Source organism: Chiloscyllium plagiosum, unplaced genomic scaffold (assembly GCF_037043375.1).
Source record: "Chiloscyllium plagiosum isolate Xiang-an unplaced genomic scaffold, Cpla_swu_hap1 HiC_scaffold_4, whole genome shotgun sequence".
Taxonomy (NCBI): Eukaryota; Metazoa; Chordata; class Chondrichthyes; order Orectolobiformes; family Hemiscylliidae; genus Chiloscyllium; species Chiloscyllium plagiosum.
Genome location: NW_028270142.1, coordinates 81451673 through 81471922, shown reverse-complemented (window position 1 = coordinate 81471922; position 20250 = coordinate 81451673). Strand labels below are relative to the sequence as shown.

At 40.8% G+C, this 20250-nt stretch overlaps 1 protein-coding gene across 3 annotated transcripts in view; it reads right to left on the bottom strand.

Moving 5' to 3' along the window:
- The window catches only part of LOC122549088 (peroxidasin homolog), a 589463-nt gene that overhangs the window by 61589 nt on the left and 507624 nt on the right, over positions 1 to 20250 (bottom strand). For all 3 annotated transcript variants that reach the window (XM_087986415.1, XM_043688312.2, XM_043688313.2), the window contains exon 17: positions 12624 to 14127. In XM_087986415.1, the coding sequence (XP_087842541.1) occupies positions 12624 to 14127 (1504 nt within the window). The remainder of the gene's footprint in view (positions 1 to 12623; positions 14128 to 20250) is intronic.

Genomic DNA, 20250 nt, shown 5'->3' with positions numbered 1-20250 from the left:
GGGCTTAGCACTTGCAATATAGGTTTTAGTGTCTACACTTTTTTTTTCAATGTGTTTTCACTTGTTGATGTTTGGACTGAGTCCCTGTGAGTCAACTGTACCTCTGAGTAGGCCTGGGCTTCTGGATGTACCAGGCCCATCTAGAGACTTAACACCTGTGTATGTTCTGCGAAGTGTGCATTTGCTACATTCTGGAATGGACTCTGCCTTCGGGAGTGGACTTTATTTTGGTAATGGACTCAGCTTTTTTTTTTAGTTTTATCACCTGCACTGTCTTTTGGTGTCCCTGGGGTTGGCAGGCCTTACTGTGAGCCAGAAGGGTAATAAGTCATACTGATAGCTGGAGGGTGGGTAGGCCATACCTGAACTAGACAGTGAGTAGGTTGAGCCAAGAGCAGGAAAATGGGAATGTTGTCCTGTCATACTAGAAGGTACTGGGGCTGTCCTAGAGGTGGCCAGAAGGTGCGTAGGTGGTCTGAGAACTGGATGGTGCCTAGGGGTGGATTATGAAGCTAGAAGGTAGGTAGGCCGTCCTGATCTCCGTCGTCCCAGGTGGTAACGGGACAAACTGTCCAAGAGGTGACCGGACGGTGTCAGGGCAGACAGAACCAGAATCCGCATGGAGTGGACTACCTTTGAATGGCCAGAATGTGGGAGGGGCGGGCCGTGTGCTGGATTGCTAGAGGTTTGTGTAATATGTACTTTTATTATTGGGTTGATCAGACTGTTTGCATGTATTTGTGTCTACTGTTTCCTTTTTGGTAAATTAAGGTGGGGTTTGGGATTCAGGGTTCATCCACAATTCCCTGTGAATAGGTTGTATGGTGAGTTTTGGAGTTTTAGTTTTGCTACCCCTTCCCCTGTAAATTGCTGTTTATTGTTTACTGACTTTGTTTGTTTGTTTTTTTTGCACAGTTTAATTAAAAAGGGAAAAAGTCACCAGGAGATTAGAATCTCCTCAGTTGAGGACTGACTCCGAGCTGGTTGGCGTCTGCACAGTTATTTCAGCGGCCATGGGAGAAAACAGTGCATGCCGGAAGGACATTTGCTTACGGTTGTCATCTTGGAGTTGGGGGTAAGCATTCCTGGCAGCATGCTTCTACTTGGGACCCATTGGGACTTATTGACCCTGCTGTTGAAGACTAGGCCCAGTATGTAGAAGGAGTGTGATATCTTTTTTTTCTGGGCAAATTATATTGGGGCAGATGAAAAACAATGAGTAATCCTTCTGCGTGCATGTGGACCCACCATCCTTTTTAATTATAAAGGGCTTAATTTTCCCAAAGGCATCAGACGATAACTCCGTACGAGAGCTGCTGGAGTTGATTAAGGAATATTACAGCGCCAAGCTTCCTCTATTCCTGAGGTTCTGTTGGTTTTATTTGGTTGTTACAGAACCAAGGGAATGTGCATCAGGATTTTTGATGAGGTTACGACGACTGATAGAGGCATGTGATTTGGGTTAACCCTGAATGAGATGCTGAGACACCATTTGGTATGTGGGCAATGATGTAATCATGTAGAAGTGCCCACTAACTGACAACCAGCTGGACTTCAAACAGGCACTGCAGCTCACCTTATCATTAGAATACACAGCAAGTGGAACTACAGGGCATTGCAATGGAAGTAGACAGCCTCACCTATCTGACTGAGCTTGGGGAACAACACTTGAGTGTAGGCATGCAGGGCATGTCCTGAGCAGAAGGACCCATGGCCAACACACATCAGAATCCCACAACAAAGCTGAAATTGTCAAGTGGCTAAACAGTTCTTCACAATCTGGGCCAGCGAGCCATTGTAGTTGCTGTCGGTATGTGAGCTCGAGATAGCCAAGGAGTCCTATAAGGCCTGACTTGAGTAATAAAACTCAGACTGGTATCCAGGAGAGTGCACACCCTGGAAAGTCCCTCTACGCATGTGTTTGAACAAGTAAATTGCTCAGTGACACCCAAATCGGAACTGATTTAAAGGTAACCCAGTTCCCAGAGAGGTTGATATCGATGCATCTGGATCTTTAACAAGTTTTGCTCAGGACTCCAACCTTTAAGCTTGCACAAGATCTCAGCCAGACTGAGAACATACGCTGGGGGACCATAGCAGATTAAAGTTATGAGTATAAGAAAGAGTTGGTGCAGTTACCCCTGATGGTAAAAGTGGGGAGCCGAAGCCTACTAGAACAGAATTGGTTGAGAAAGATTCACCTAAATTAGCTCCACTTTTTTCGACTGGAAAATGGCTGCATCAGTGTAGTTCTAGTGAAGTATCCAGGTGGTTTTCAAGAAGGGCTTGGGACTATCAAAGGGGCCAAATCCACTTTACGTGTTTACTAGAATGCAATTCAGAGACTTCTCAAGGCCAGCCCAGTGCTATTTGCCTTGTGGGCAGATGTAGAGCTGGAAATCAGGAGGACAGAGAGCGAAGGAATCATCAAATCAGTGCAGTTTGCAGAATGGGCAGCACTGGTCATACCAATTGTGAAGCTTAATGGCTCGGGTCAACATTGGGTGGGATTTTAGGCAAACAGTAAACCTCTTCTCGCTGCTCTAAATTCCTGATCACTTACAGTCATAGTCAGAGATGTACAGCATGAAAATGGACCCTTCGGTCCAACCCGTCCATGCTGACCAGATATCCTAACCTAATCTTGTCCCGTTTGCCAGCACTTGGCCCATATCCCTCTCAACCCTTGCTATTCAAATACCCATCCAGATGCCTTTTAAATGCTGTAATTGTACAAGCCTCCACTTTCTTTGGCAACTCATTTCATGCACACACCAATGTGTGAAAATGTTGCTCCTTAGGTCCCTTTTTATATCTTTTTGTTTCCCCCCTCACCCTCTAGTTCTGGACTCTCTCACTCCAGGGAAAAAGACTTTGTCTATTTATCCTATCCATGGTCCTCATGATTTTATAAACCTCTAAGATCACCCCTCAGCTTGGATAGAGGATTTGTATGTAATGGTGGCATGGGGTGGGCACGGTAGTCCTTTATGAAGCTAGACATGAGACACATTTACCTGAAATTATGACTGGATGAGAAGTCATAGAAGTCTGCCACAATTAATATCCATAAGGGTTTATATCAGTATGCAAGACTGCTATTAGGGGTGTCATCAGTTTGTGCTCTTTTCCAGCAGATCGTGGAGAATATTTTACAAGGGTTACTCCAGGTTGCCATTTATTTGGATAATGTACTAACAACTGGGAAAACCAATACAGAGCACTTAGAGAACTTGGAAAAGTACTTAAATGTTTCTCAGGCCAGCATGTGCCTTATCCATGAAAAACATGTTCCAGGTACCCCAAGTGATGTACTTGGGTTACTGAGTCGACAAAACTGACTCATACCCATTGGAAGACAAAGTGAAGACAATCAAAGGCGCCCGGCTCTCATGTCTGTACCGGAGCTTAATTCACTTTCCTAAGGAAAGACTTACCACAGAAACTTCATATGTAACCTGATTTTCATCTTTGCATCTTTACACCTGCTATTGAAAAAGGGTCAGCCTCAGAGATGGTCGTGAAATGAAAAAAGCAGCAATCGTCATCTACGATGGGATCACTACAATCCAAAGCGAGAGGTAGTGCTAACATGTGATGCCTCTCCGTATGGTATCGGGATTGTGTTAGCTGACTCGTGGCCCAATGGAGAGGAATTCAATGCTCTAGCAAGAGAAGGAGGGCTTGACTTCAGTTCAGACTTCAGGTTGACTTTAGTGTGAGGAAGTTCCACCAATACCTTTTATGGATGGAAATCTGTTATAGTAACAGATCACAAACTCCTGCTAGGGCTACTGAAGGAAGACAAAGTGGTGTCACTCAGCTCCTGGTAGAAATCAGCATTGGGCCCTTTATTCATAGTGTGTAAAAGTACAAGCTAGTACACAGTCCATGAAACCAAGTGGCTAATGCTCATGCCTTGAACCACCTCCTGTGGCCAGATACTCCACTGGTAGTGCCTCCCTTGCAGGAGTTCATTTTGGTTTTAAAATCTTTCTGGACACCCTTCCAGTCACCACTGACAATATCTGACTGCATAGAAAAAGATCCTGTGCTACTGAAACGGAAACAGCTGGTGGTAATGGGGGTGGTGGGAATGGGGGTGGTGGGGATGGGAGGTGGGGGGGGTGGTGTGGTGGAGGATGGTATAATACTGTGTGGAGCATGGGTGATCGTCCCAAGTAAAGTCAGGGGCATCCAGGGGTTTCCAAGATGAAGATGCTGGCAAGAAGGCTATGTCTGGTGGCCAGGGGTGGAAGTTGACATAACTGTGTCGGTGGGGCAGTGCGCAGAGTGCCTACAAGGACAAATGCAGCTAGTGGCAATACCTCCACATCCATGGGAATGACTGGGTTAACCCTGGACTTGGTTGTATGTGTGAAATGCTGGTCCTATCATGGGCTTAATGTTCCTGGTCATTGAATGTCTGTGCACAAAGTGGTTGGAAGTGCATAAACTTTGCTCAGCAAACTTTGGGATGATGATTGAGAAGCTGCAAGCATCATTGGTGATACATGGACTCCTGAAAGTATTGGTCATAGACATGGGGATGTCATTTACTAACAGGGAATTTGAATATTTCCTAAAGTTCAATGGCACTGTCCAAATGAAAGCTCCACACTAGCCAATGTCCAATGGTCTAGCAGAAAGAGCAGCCCAAAAGTTGAAAGCATGCTTAAAGAAGCAGCAGCCTACAGCTTCAAATTGATACCAAACGATACCAGTTCCTGTTTAATTATAGGACCACCCTGCATGCAACAATAGGGATAGCTCCAGTAGAGTTACTGATGGGGAGAAGACTCCGCACCAGGTTAAACCTGATATTTCAAGAGCTAAGGGGAAGGCTGAAATGACAGCAGGAACACCAACACCTGTTACATGTCTCCTCTAAGCAAGAGACACAATTTAACTCAGGGGCTGGAGTTTGGTGCTGAGACTATGGAAATGGTCCTGTATAGGTATGAGCTGAGGTTGACATGAGGTCAGGTCCTGTGCCTTACAAAGTTTGGGTCAGTGATACAGTCCAGAACAAACATGCAGATCACCTGAAAGCCGTTACCTCAAACTGGAAAAGAGCAAAACATATCTGGCCCCTCAGACCAGCCCGAAGGCCTGATAGAAATTGCCACCTAATTTTGAGGAAACCTCAGAGTCCAAAATGAATGCAGTCTCGATTATAGTTGCCACCGGAAGAGGAGGAGACTCTTCAGAGATGTTCTGGATGCAAGAGATGGGCAACAGTCTTGTACACGTCGCCAGTGTCTGAGTCCAAGTTGGTGAAACTGGACCTGGGCGAAAGTGTGGCAAGAGGAGCTACAAGCCTAAGTCCAGAGCTACATCCCTGATTTAGTGGGGGAGGGATGTAGTGATTGGAACCAGGCAGGCTTTGTTAACTGAAGTTCTTGATTGGCCCAGGTTAATAACCCAACCAGGAAAACCTTGGCTGACACGTATAACCAGGAGATAAATGTAAAATACCATAACACTACACAAACTCCCTATTGAAACTTCAAAATGTGCAGAAAATGATACATGTACAGCTAATATATTGCAAAACTACCCTTATTTTATTTAAAAGGATGCTGGTTCTTTTTAAAGTTTTAATGACATTTGGGCAATCCAAGGGAGAAGAGAAGGTGAAATTCAAAAAATATTAGGATTTAAAATAAATATTAATTTTGGAAAATTTTAAATCAGGTTAGAATCTCCTCCGAGCTGGCTGGCCACTGTGCACCAGTGAATAAAGAGTGACTTGGTGATGGGACACAGGCCTCTGCGCCATTATTTCAAGAAGGATATGTTTAAGACTATCAGTACCCCCCCCCCCCCCCCCCCACCTCCCACAACTTTCTTACCCCACTGCAGATCGCAAAGGGTTCCAAAGATCACATCCAATTGGTGCTACTGCCCTGTTCTTAAAGTGTTAATTACACACAGTTCATGGTTGCAGAAAAACTCAACTTGGGTCAGTTTGTCCTAACTCTTTTTTTTGTAGGTCAAATATATAATGTAGGAGGGCCATTATTCTTTATTTGCGCCCAATCTTGGTTTGAGATACCCAATTATATGTTTTGCTTTTGGGATTCTGCTCACAACACTATCAAACTTCTTACTGAAGTGGTTTTTCATCTCTCATGTACTATAGTGTTGGAATATAGATAATTATGATATAAACTGGCCCTGATTGGTCTCCTCAACCCCCTGTCAACACATAGTCTGAAACATTTGTGAGAGTTTATTGAGGGCAGTGAGTTCTTTATAATGAAGATTACAACTTGATCGAGTCCTGAAATCATTCCCCCTTCCAGATGAATATGCAATGATTTGCTTTCTGTCATCCATTCTCACTGAAATTGTCTTATTGAATCAAATTCATATCAATACTCAGCGCCTTCGGTTCGAGGTTGATGCTAGCCTGTTAGCTGCGGATTGTCTGTCAATCACATGTACATTTTCTTTCTTTTGTATGTTTGCTTGTTGTGATGGATTCTATCCATTTGTTTAATGGAAATTCTAACTTCTAAAGAAATATGAAGGTAGATTGACCATTGTTGGTTCGTACTTTACTGGTCAGGAACTGACCAGTGTGACAGCATGATCCAACTGTCAGATACACACCACATCACACATTCTCTGACTATTGTGTTTCCCAAATCTTCCTTAATGTTATATACAATAAGGAAAAAGTGAGGATTGCAGATGCTGGAGAGTCAGAGTCGAAAATGATGGCACTTGAAAAGCAGAGCAGGTCATGCCTGATGAAGGGCTTAAGTGCACAGGTTGTGACAGTCTTGCTGGATGTTCTGAGGGGCTCTTTCCCCTTTTGTGAGTTTGCAGCTTTCCCCTTTTGTGAGTTTGCAGCTTTCATGTGGTCCAGGGGCTTGGTCAGGACCACCTCTCCTACTTGAATGTTGTATGTCATGGATATGACCTCATGTCAACTATGTCTCTGACACAGACATGGCCATTCCTGTGGTTCCTACACCAAACTTTGTCCCCTAAAATAAACTTCTATCTCACCTAGAGGAGTCTTGACATTCCTGATGCAATTTCACCTCCCACCCTCTAGGTCCCGGAAGATCAGGTTTATCCTGGAGTAAAGTCTTCTCCCCATTAGCAACTCTACTGGAGCCATCCTGGCAGTTTGCTATCGAGTGAAGATGTAAGCTTTTTCTTTCAGCTTGCCTTCAAAGTTTCTTCTGCTAGACTATTGGACAATGGATGGTATGGAGCTGTCCTTACATGCTGAATGCCAATCGACTTTAGGAAATACTCAAATTCACTGTTGCTAAATGATGGATACCTCAGAAAACCCTGTACTGCAAATAAAGCTCACAGCTTTTCTAATGGCGTCCTCATATTTGATGAATGAACTCTATGCACATCCAAACACTTTGGACATCTATGATGATTAAAAACATGAAATGACCGACATAGCTGATATGTAACTGAGTCTAGGGTTTACCCAACCGTTCTCATGAATGTGGGCAAGCTTCTGGTGATAATTGTTGTCCCTGAAGGCATTTTGGGCACTGCCCCACCAATAATGGCTATGTCTGCATCCAATCCTGGCCACTAGACGTAACTTCTCACACACATCCTCATTTTGGAAATCCCTGGATGATGCTGGTAGCGTTCCTGATGAAGGGCTCTGGCCCAAAATATCGATTCTCCTGCTCCTTGGATGCTGCCTGACCTGTGCTTTTCCAGCAACATACTCTCGACTCACTTTCTCCTAATTACAGCATGGCTCATGTCAAGCTTTGTGAAGTACAATACCCTCACCACTAGTTTTGCATGTAAACCGTCTATGCGAGGGATCAGGTATTTATCCAGCTGCGAAAAGCAGCTTACCATTTGTTTGAAATCTGCACAAAGGCTAATCGACCCATTGGGCTTTACAATCGGTATGGCTAGCATTGCCCATTCTGCAAACTGTACCGGTTTGATGATTCTATTGCTTTCTAGCTTCATGATTTCTGCCTCAACTTTTACACCTATGAGAAATGGCAGTGGACAGGCCTTGCAAAACTGTGGAATTGCTTCCTGGTTAATATGTAAGATGGCCTTGGCTCCTTTGATAGTTCCTACACCTTCATGAAAAACTTCCAGACATTTAGTTAGGACTTCACTCAGGCAGCCATTTTTTAATCAAAATATGTTGAGCCAATCAAGTTGAATCTTTCACAACCAATTTTGCACCATGAAGCTCGGGCCCAACAATTAGTGGTAACTGAACCAGCTACTTCTCTTAAGATACCCCGGAACCGAAGTTGTACCCTTAATCTGCGGAGATTCCACAGTATTGGTTTCAGTTTAGCCAAGGTTTTGTACAAATGTAAAGATTGGAGTCCAGAACGAATTTTGGTAAAGACTGGTTCTGCAATCATTGGTACATCCATTAGAACTGGATGACTGTTTAATCAGATATTTATTTTGATTTGGATGTTACTAAGCAATTTTAACAGTTCCAAACGAGCTGTAGGTGGATTTTCCAGGGTGTGCACTCTCCTGGATACTGGCCTATGAGTTCTCATAATCAATTCAGGCCTAGTGGGACACTTCTGCTGTCTCAATCCTGCATACCAGCCTGCTGGCCTGGATCCTCAAATTTTATTGGTTTGGCAGAGACTTGGCTTTGTTTTGGGATTTTGCCGCGGGCTGACCTTGAGTCCCTCAGTTCAAGATATGTCCTGAGTAAGGCTATGCAATTGCCTTCACTTAAGTGGTGCTCCCCAAGCTTAGTTGATCTGGCAAGGACATCCACTTCCGTAGAATACCCTGTAACCCCTATACTCCACTTGTCTCATTTTCTATTGACAAAGCTAGTTGTTGTGCCTGTTTAAGCTCCACTAGGGCTTCAGCTAGTTGGTGCTTTTGTGTGGTCACATCATTAATCCTACATATTAATCCCATATCTCACTTAGGATTAAACTAAAGTCACATACCTCTGCTAGTCATCAAAAATCCTGATACATCTTTCTGTGGTTATCAAACTGCCAAGTAAAACCATTTACGTCTCAGAATTAGAAGAGGCTGGGAGGTCATAATATTCCTTAGCTAAATCCATCAAGTCTTGAAAGGTTTTAATATCTTTTGCCTCAGGAAACATTAGACTCCTAATAACTGAAAAAAAGCTTCTGGTCTTCAAGCTGTCAGGAGAGTTACTTGTGGTATTTCATCTGCCCCAGTGTAATTTGCCCAGAAAAAATAATGCATTATATCCACATACTGGTACCAATCTTTGACAGCAGGATTGAGTGAGCCAACCTTCCCAAATAACAGCATGATGCCAGAAATGCTTCTCCCAATTCAAAAGCAACTGTTGCAATCGCATTGCTTCAGGAGTGTATTTTTCTCTTGTTGCCACTGAAATAACTCTGTGAAGGCTAGTATCCCATCATCAAGTCACCCTTTAATTATACTTGCATAGTATACGACACTGATCCAACTCCCTCAGAGCCGGCACTTAGAGTGAACTGAACCTCTGACACTCCTGTTTATATTTGTCAGCCAGGACTCCCTGATTAGACCAGATTAACAGCCACAATCAGGGAACTCATATACTGAGGTCTACCTGACTGACCTCAATTCAATCACAAATTTTTACAGGAAATATAGAAATTACTTCCATTTAACATGATATATAACATTTTCTCACATCCATTTCAAGTTTGAAATGGCTATCAAATTTTGTAAGTGTTTTAAACTTACTATAAATTAGAGTTTTATTCGCAAAGACGTTTGGAAGACTGAAACTCATTGCCATTGTTGCATTTGCATCAACATGCTGACAATTCTTTGTTTTTACTTCAGTTAAAATTTATGTTCCTTCTCAAATATAAGTTATTACTAAGAGAAGAGACAACAAAGGCTTGCACATTTTTCTTAGTTAAATAATGTATCCACTAATTATTTTTGACGGAGTCTTTGCGTTTTAAGTATTGAGAAAGATTTGCATAACCTAGAGTTTGAAGTACATTTTGGTGAGCAATGCTTTATAAGGAGTTTCTAACTTGCAAATGTAAAACTACCATTCATGAAATGTCTAAAGAATCGGATAATCTTTCTGGCTAACTGCATGTGTTACACAATCTTCTGCATTACCACATGGTACAATGATAGCTATTTGCACTTATTTGGCATTTTCATTTGAGGCAGTTTAAGAGCTTTATAAAACAAACCTGGACACCAATCCATATATGGATATATACAGTGCCTTAAATAAGGCTGTCCAAAAACTGTCTGAAAGCCATATATTTTTAGAATGTGCCAGGTATTATTTGTTTAATTCAATAAAATAGAAACGTACTTTGAAAATTCTCTTGGCAATGAATTGGCATAGTGTGGTAGTTATTGGCTTCACTGCATCATTCACCAGTCTATTCCCATGCTTCAATGAACATTGACTTTATTCAACCCAGCTTGACTTGAAATGCCCAAAAGCTTGAACAAAGCTCAACCCAAATTGTGGTAAATTCTAAAACCCCAGACAGCTTCTGACCCAAGTTGGCAGTTTTGATTGACTGTACTAAGGTTGATAACTAAGGTTGAGCAAAGAGTTAGGTTCAAAACAGTGTTTTAGTAATGGAGAGAGAGAGGCAAACAAAATGAGATTTAACAGGAAAATTCTACAGCTTAAGTCTCAGGCATCTATAGAGTGACTGAATTACGAGATGCACTAAAGAGTAAAATTGGATGATCACAGATATCTTGGAGACTTTATGGTTAAAAAGGGAAGGGAAGGATTAAGGCCATAATGGAATTTGAAAACACAGATGGAAATGCCAACTTGAAGTCCTGGCAGACTAGGAGCCAATATAAAGCAGCAAACATGTTTGAACAAGACTTGGTATGGGTTAGGGTGTGAGCAGTTTATTTTTATATGAGCTTAACTTCCTGCAGTATGGATGATGAGAAGGAGCTGAGACAATGTTGCATTGACATGCTTTCTTCATGTCAAAGCTGTTTTATTGAGACATTGATTGCTATAATTAGTCAAAAACTCCTTTACCATTACACCATGTGAATATCAGGAAATTACACAGCTAATTAACTGGATAATGATTCTTTTTACGCTACTTTCCATGTTCATAATTTCCTTCTCCTACATGAACAGGTGTATGCAAACTTATTTAGTGAAGTAATCTAATTTGTAGGCCCATAGGTTTTCAAATTTTTAACATTTATGCCATTTTTACATAGAGATGGAGAAGAGTTTTATACCCCATTGCCATTTCAAAACTATAAACATGAACATGACAATCTAAATAGAAAAAAATAATAAAAACCTTGTGATTTTCGACTGTGTCAAGATTATACTTATACTTTAAAACTGGTCTAGCAGTCTTGCAATGACCTTCACCAATCTGAGTTCAGAAGTCTAGGCCAAGAGTTGAACTGCAGCTTAACTTGTTGAGAAACATATCTTGTTCCCAAGTGAGAAGTATCACTTTAATGTAAATTTTGATGTTGCACAATTTTATCCAATTAAAGTTTTAAAGGAGTTTATCTTGGTGTACCACATTTAAAAAAAAAAATGATTTTGGCATGGGTATCAGAAAATCTTGCATAACCGATGGTCAAATAAATAACCTGAGTCAGAATATATGTCATTTGTGTTGTCTAACTGTAGCAGAACTACCAAATATATCATTTCAACATCAGCTTTAGTGCCTATTGGTTCGTTGAGCTGCTGATTTTTGGACGGCTGCATTCAAAGATAGAATGGAGGGGAAATCAGCTTCAAAATGTTTGGGGGAGAAAAATTCAATCATGGGGGCAACCAACCAAAAAAAAAAAATCACCTTCATACAAGCGTTTCCAATCACAGGCAGTTTCTTTGCTATGCTTGCTGCTAATAGTCTCATTAGTGATCTGTGATTGAGAGGACAGGAAGAAGATATGTGATAGGGTGATTAGCCAGCTCCAGAGAATGAGAAAAATAAGCCCAAGTAGCTGGGCTGCTTTTGTGTGAGTGCAAATACTCCATATGGTGAGAGGTGGGTTAGCTCAATTGTCTGGAAGCTAGTTGCAATGCAGAATGATGTCAACAGCATGGGTTCAATTCCTGCACTGGCTGAGATCACCATGAAGGACTCTCCTTCTCAACCTCAGCTCTCACCTGAGGCGTGGTGCCACTTAGGTTAAACCATCACTTGTAGACTTTCTCTCTAATGAGAGCACAGCCCTATGGTAGGTCTATGGCGACTTTACCTTTACCTATGTGTGAACTCAAATGCATAAAGTATTGTTGTTTTCTGACTGCATCAGCTAATAAATTTAAGAGAATTAAAAAGTGATTTTTGAAAACCAAAACATAACCCTCAAAAATCAAAGTAGTTCTTGAGAAAATCCGAAAAAAAGTTCTCAAAAAGTGTGTACATTGACACAGGCCATCTACATGAAATCACATCCAACACCATAGATGTAGTCCAGAATTAGAAAAATATCAATACCTCCCACTGGAAATTTGACTCTCATTATCTTTGATGTTGCTTCTACCATATTTACACAGCTTCAGATGAAGGGTATCTTCTTGCATGTTGCAACATTATAGTAAAGGGAAACAAAACATTTTTTCTTCCTCTGCACCTGGATGTTTACAATAAGATGGCACTCACCTTCTTAATTTGTCTCTTACTTCTGCATTCTTAATCTCATTCTGTAAGTCTTCAAAGGTCTGAACAGTACTCAGGTTACAGAATACTCTGTAATCCGAATAGGAGGGGATGCCATGATCACGACCCCGTTGAATGTTCATTGCTGCCAAGTCCAAAGCTACAGCATGAGCCATGGAAAAGAGTCTTTCAGTCAATTCTAAATTGAGAACCTCTGAAGGGACTCGCATTTTCCCTGCAGATGCAAAAAGGCCACGGAGAAGTGGATCAATACCCCCTTCTTGGATAAGTCTGAATGGTGAAAAGAAAGCTTTGTGAAGAGGAAGGTGACCTTCTGGAATTGGTTGAAAAGAACTGTTCAATCGATGGAGAACAGGATTGATTAATGTATGACCAAACCGAAAAGCTGCTGTGGCGAAAGCATTAAAAATCGCACCATTCATATTTGGATTGTAGCTATTATATGGTCCTAGCATTTTCATTCCCACATCTCCAAGAATTTTGGGGAGCCAGTGGTAGTATGTGATGTGCTGCATCTGCGCTCCAACAATCTTTCGTGCTTCTTCATAAACAGTATCGCCATCCCAGTGAGGATTCAATCTCAGTAGCTCACCTGCAATACGATTATGTTCACGGAACCACAAGGTATGCATAGCTGTCAGTGCAACCTGTTCATTTGCTCTATGATCTCCTGCCAGGAAGCAAGGAATTGGACTTTCATTTTCATCTTTCAAGCATTCTATAGTTTGGCCTGTGGCAAAAGGCAACATCCGTTTACCAGAACTTCGCACAACTTCACCTTCTTTTAACAGACCACGCTGATTTGTAAGGTCTCTAATTTCCATGGAGTCACGGTCTGTACTACCATACACATTTGATGCATCTATATACGATGTTAGGTGATTGATCTGCTCTCTGGCATATACTGACTTCATTAATAAGGAAGTCATACCACTGCCACATACTGGACTGGAGCGAACAAAAAACATGCATTTAGCATTTCTTACTCGAGGATCATTTTCTGGGATGATAATTGGAAAGCAAGGAGGATCATTACTGCACGCAGAACTGCAAGACTCTCCATCAAAAAACCGAGACATACTGAGAGCTGGCACAGTTAGATCTAAATCATGGTCCAGGAATTGGCCCCACTGCATCAGAATGTGTGTAAATTTGTCATCTAGAGTTATCGCCTCTGTCCCAATCATTGTTGTAGAAACGAGGCGAGGGAGTGGTAAAGGGTGGCCATTGTACAGGTGGTGGGAATCAGTACCTCTTGGGAGGCTGAAACCATTTTCATAAACTGGTTTTAAAATTCTCTCAAATGCTGTGAGGGATGCTCCCCACATTGGATGCTGGAGATTGTTACATGTGCCATCGTGGCTTCGGTATTTTTGATGATAACATATGTCCGAGCAGTTTGGGAACCGCCTATGCGCAGTGCACCCAGAGAGATTGGCTATTAAGTCCAGGTAACGTGGAGAAACAAGATCGTTGTAGCGGAAGTCTGAAAGAAATAAAACAAAGGAACCATGGTTAACATTAGCGACTCCATCATGGAGATCAATTTGTCTCAATCATTTGACAATTCTTTTCTTCATCCAGGGCTTCACTTCTAATTAAACTATAAACACCTGCGTAGAAGAAAGTGTGGAAGGAACAAATAAATGCCATTTTTTTCAAAACAAAATTAACCCTAAATTATAGGAGGAATAATAAGTGAGATACAATATCTTAGTTTAATTGGTTTTTCCATGATGAGCAGTGATAAACACTCATAAAGCACATTTTCAATAGAAATTACTAACATATTCTGGATGCTGTTTGGGCATAGCTCAATTTCACATGGGTAAACATTTTTCCTTTTATGTTATGCTATCCAAGCTCATTTTCAAATCTGCAGACATATCTGGTAACAATAAGCCTTTGATATCATCATTTCTCAGGCCAGCATATGATCTGGGGTAGAAAGTAACTTAAAACACACCGATGGAATGCAAGCACAGCAGTTCAGTTTACCTGTCTATTGATACTGTCACTTTTAACCTGCTGTTGTGATTAATTAGTCAGTAGAAATGCAAATAGCCCAGATCTTCTGATCCGCAAACACTATTTTCCTAATATTAATAAAAGGTAAAATAAAGTTAACACAAGTAAAGCTAAGTTGAGGCTTGGCAGATCAGTCATGGGGAGTATGTGTCGTGTACTTTGTCGGAAGTCATGGACGCTATACATGACCTTAAAAAGCACATGCGCAGGAAATATTACCAGGAACCTGGGCTTTAGGTTTTAGAGCTCAAGTGGTGGCTGCAGTCACTATGGCATATCCACAAGGCCAAAGGCAATGTCGATAGGATGTTCAGAAAAGTGGTCACCCCACAAGATAAGAAGGTGGAGGCAGAAATAGAATGGGTGTCCATAGGGCAGTCTAAGAGAATTAGGGAGTTGGTGCAGGAGTCCCTAGGTTTCACTTGCAAATTGATGACTATTTTGGACACTGAAGAGGGAGGTTGGGGTTTCAGAAGTGTGCAGTCAGACCCAAATTCTTGGCATCACTGATAGCTCAGCTGCACAGCAGGAAAGAAAGAAGAGGGGAAGAGCAGTTCTGGTAGTTAGTCAAGAAAACAGACAGATGTTTCTATGGCTATAGATATGTCTCCGGAAAGGCATATTGCCTCCTTGGTATTCAGATCAAGGATGTCACTGAGCAGGTGCAGGATATTCAACTCGTGAGGGGTGAACAGTGAGATGCCAAGGCCCAATTAGTACCAATGACTGAGGTAAGAAAGGGGATGAGATCCAGAAAACTGATCTTAGATATCTAGACTGAAAAGCAGGATTTTGAAAGCAGTAGTCTCAGCACCAGTTCAATCTGCTAGTGAGTATAGAAATAGGAGAAGTAAGTAATTGAATATGTGATGGAAACCTGGAGTAGGAATAATGCAATCAAACTTCTAGGGTACTTGAAATGATTCCGCAGAAGTTGGGATCTGTATAAGTTGGTTTATCTATTCTTGAACAAGATGAGAACAAATATCCTCAGAGTGAGATTCACTGGTGCTGTTGGGAAGAGTTTAAACTAGATTGACAGATATGAGAACCTGAGGTACAGGACAAATATAGAGCAGGGAATTGGAGGCAGAAAATTAGCAAGTGACTCTGAAAGATAAATGATAATTAAAATGTGTGCAGCATAAGAACTTGGCAGTGTTAAAGAGGTATAAAATAATAGAACTCCTACGCTGTGGAAGAAGGTTGATTGGCCCATTGAGTCTACACAACCCTCCAAAGAGCATTTCATCAAACCTAGCTCCCTACCCTATCTCTACATTCCCCATGGCTAATCCACTTAGCCTGCAGATCTCTGGACACTACGGACAATTTAGCATTGCCAATCCACCAAACCTGCAGATTTTTGGACTGTGGGAGGAAACTGGAGCACCCAGAGGAATCCAATGCAGACACGGAGAGCATGTGCAAACTCCACACAGTAGCCCGAGTGTGGAATCAAACCCATGTCCCTGGCACTGCCAAGCAGCTGTGCTAACCATCGAGCCACTATGCCACTATATGTAAATGAAAATACTACAGTAAAGAAAGCTCATGATCTGAGGCAGCACAAAGTCTCGTGGTTGCATGATATCATTAATATAATAGAAATTTGACTTAAAGAGGGACAAAATTCACAGCTCAACATCCCACATATGGAGTTGTCAGGTAAGATACAGATGGGGACAAAAAAGTGGGAGTTTGGCACCATTGTTTAAGGATTCAATTACGGCAGTGAAGAGGGATGATGTATTAAAATTATACATCAAATGAGGCCATAGGAATAGAGCTTAAAAATAAAAAGGAGCAGCCAGACTACTAGGAGTGTACATTATGGCCCCAAATAGTTAGAAGAGTAAATATGTAGACATGTTTCAGACTGCAAACATAACATGACAGTATTAGTTGGGGACTTTCATTGCCCTAACATCAACTGGGGTATGAACAGTGTGAAAGGCACAGAGGGCACAAAACTCTTAAACTGCATTCAAGACTACTTTTTTTTGGAAACTATATAACAAGCTCAATGAGAAGGTTGCAATTCTAGATTCAGCCTTTGGGAATTAAGTTTGGTAAATGAATGAAGTAGCAAAGATGACCATTTTAGAGAAAGTGACCATAATACAGTGAGATTTAACATAATTATGGAAAAGGAAAAAGATAGAATAGGAGTAAAAGTTCTAAATTGTGGAAATCAAATTTTATGAAGCTGAAAGGTGATCCGATGAAGGTGAATTGGGTACAGCTACTGGAAAGAACAGAACAGTGAGAGGCATTCAAAGTGAAATTTTATGGGCACATTGTAAATATGCCACCAAAAATATAAATAAAAACCGAAGTTGTTGGAAAAGCTCAACAGGTCTGGTAGCATCTGTGAAGAGAAATCAAAGTTAATGTTTTGGGTCCAGTGATCCTTCCTCAAAACTCAGATATTTTCCCAGTTGTGAGAAAGGGTCACCGGACCCAAAATGTTAACTCTGATTTCTCTGCACAAATGCTGCCAGACCTGCTGAGCTTTTCCAACAACTTCTGTGTTTGTACCTGATTTACAGCATCCGAGTTCTTTTGGTTTTTATCCATAAAGCTAAAGGCTGGCATTGATAAATCTAGAGTCCTCTGCATACAGAGCAAAATAAAGAAGAAAGATAAAACATATGACTGTCCCAAAAAACTTAATACTGCAGAAAACCTAAAGGCGTATAGTAAGTACAAGGATGAAATAAAAAAGGAAGTTAGAAACGCAGAGAGGATATGAAAATATAGTAAAATCAAGAAAAGCCCAAAACTGCTTTATTGATACATGAAGAGCAAAACTTTAACTGAGGAAAAAGTGAAATCTATCAGATATGTCCATGGTAGCTTGCACATAATTGCAGAAGTTGTGGGTAGGATTCTTAATGAATACTTTGTCTTCACAAAGGATAGAGATGATTGGGACATTATTGTCAAAGAGAAGGAATCTGAATTTTCAATACGATAAGCATGATGCAAGAGGAAGTATTGACATCCTTGAAAGTAGATAAATCATTGGGGATGCATGGACTGTATCTCAGGCTGTTAAAGGGAGCCAGCGAAGAAATATTGGATGCCATATCATTATTTTCCAGTTCACACTAGATACAGGTGATGTAGAGAGGATTGGAGAGCTGTAAACAATTGTTTAAAAAGTACTTGAGGGATAGGTCAAATAGTTACAAATTGTGTTCAGTGTGTGGTCAAGTTATTAGAATCAATTCTGAGATACAAAGCAAACTGTCACTTAGAAAGTCATGGATTACTTATGGATAATCAGTATGATTTTATTAAGTTACTATCACAATCTCCCTTTGATTTTTTCTGAGAAAGTAACAAGGACCATTGATGAGACTAATGCTTGAATGTTGTCGACATGGATTTTAGTAAGACATTTGTCAAGGTCCTACATGGCAGACTGATAATTAAAGTAGAATCCCATGGTGGGTGGGATCAAAAATTGGTTCAGTGACAGGAAACAATGAACAATGATCATTGGCTGTTACTGCAAATGGAAAACAGCTTTCAACAGTGTTTCACGGGGCTCCGAAATTGGTCCATTAATGATTTGATCTTAAACGGGGGAGGCATGATTCAGAAATTGCTGATGACAAAATAATTTGTAGGTAGTTGATACTGAAGTGGATTGCTGTTGACTCCTTAATTATGAGAAGTGTGAAATAATACATTTTATTACAAAGAACATAGAAAGACATCATGATAAAAAGAGTATTGGTCTAAAGGGTGTGTAGGAGTAGACAGAATCAGGTATTTATGCAAGTAACTTATTAAAAGTTGCAGGGTAGATAGGTACTGCACTTAATAAATCATATAGTATACCAGGCTTTATCATTCAGCGAGTAGAAGAGCTAGGAGGTTGTGCTGAACTTATACAAGGCAGTGGTAAGTACTTATCTCAAGGGTTGTATACAATTTTGGATGCCACACATCAGGAAGGATGTGAACACATTGGAGAGACTGCAGAAGAGGCTTATAAGAATGGTTTCAGGGATGAGAAACTTCGGTTATGAAGAAAATTTGGTAAAGTGGGGACTACTGTTCTTGGAAGAACAAGGCTAAGAGGAAATGACTTACAAATTTCCATTCATAAAAAGATTGAACGCCAGGTGGTTTTAAAAACTTTTACAAATGAATCAAATGCGAGATGACAAAAATAACTATCACAGCAAGTAGTTGGGGCTTGGTATGCACTGCCTGAGAATGTGGCAGGTTCAGTTGATGCATTCAGGAGGGCATTGGATGATTATTTGAATAGAAAAAAGATTCACGGTTATGAGGAAAAGGCAGGAGATTGGTTCAAAGTCAAAATGCTCAGAGAATCAGTGCAACCACAAATCATCTCCCTCTACAGTCTAACTATTCTGTGGTCCTGTGATGTCAATAATCTCGATGAGTAGGTGACAAAGTAGCAAATAGAATTCTGGAGAAGGTGAAGTAAAGCAATTGGGGAGGGCAATGAAAGTTAGGAAATTTACAATAAATAGGAAGGTATTAAAATAGATGAAGGAAGTGAGATTTTAGGTTATATATCTACATGTCTTGAAGGTAGCAGAACAGGTAAATGACATGGTAAAGAAAGCAAATGGAATGCTTTCTTTTATGGGATCAGGTACATAATACAAAAGCAGGGATTTTATGCACCAACTGTAGAAAACACTGGTTAAGCCACCGCTGGCACTTTATGTGCAGTATTATGTGAAGGACGTGTGGAATAGAAGTTTTTGATAAAACCTTTTGATAAATGACTGTGTTCCATTTGAAGATTTGAATGTTGCAGCAATGAAGATCAATCCAGGAAAATCTGACTCAAAAGTATAAGGCTCCAGGAATTCAATGATCATAGCCTATTGAAAAGCAAGCTATGTACTAAACTTCTCTCTCTCCCTTTCATCTGCTTTGCTTTCTGATCTTGGGATGATCTGATTGACAAAAAGAAGAACAAAGGGTTTGCTGAATGCTGAAGGGGCACAGTTAAGACTTGACCAAAACCTCTAGGGTAGAAATGTCTTGCTTTCTAGATAGTGGTATCATTTCAACACTTGGTGTAGGATGAAGCTCCTCGTATACAGACAATGACATTTCGAGCAGAAAATAGGATGGTACTTTTGAGTAGGATCAATAGAAAATTTCTGCCTGAAACTCTGATCTGTTAGCCTATTTGTTAGGTCAACCATGTTATATGGGGAATCTCTGTCATTAAAGATTGTTGTACTTTCTCTCCAGATTTTCTTTTTTCAGGAAAATTTCATTCCTCAGTAACTGTAGCAGAGTTTTCTTTAGCTAATCATTCAACATAATGTGAGGTCAGAACATTCCTGCAACAGAAAAGCTTTTTCCTCCATCAAAATCACTCTCTGCTATGTCCCTGGGGTGAGAATATTAGTTGCCTGAGTGAAAGTGTTTTGTAGATTTTCTGCAAGCTTTTTGTTTCCAGCCCATAAAGCTTGATTTCAGTTTTTGCTGTTCACTGCTGGACCTTTTGTTCAACTGTTTCATGAGGTAGATAGACCATAACAATCTTTGCTGAGTTTTGATGTGTTGAAGCTTA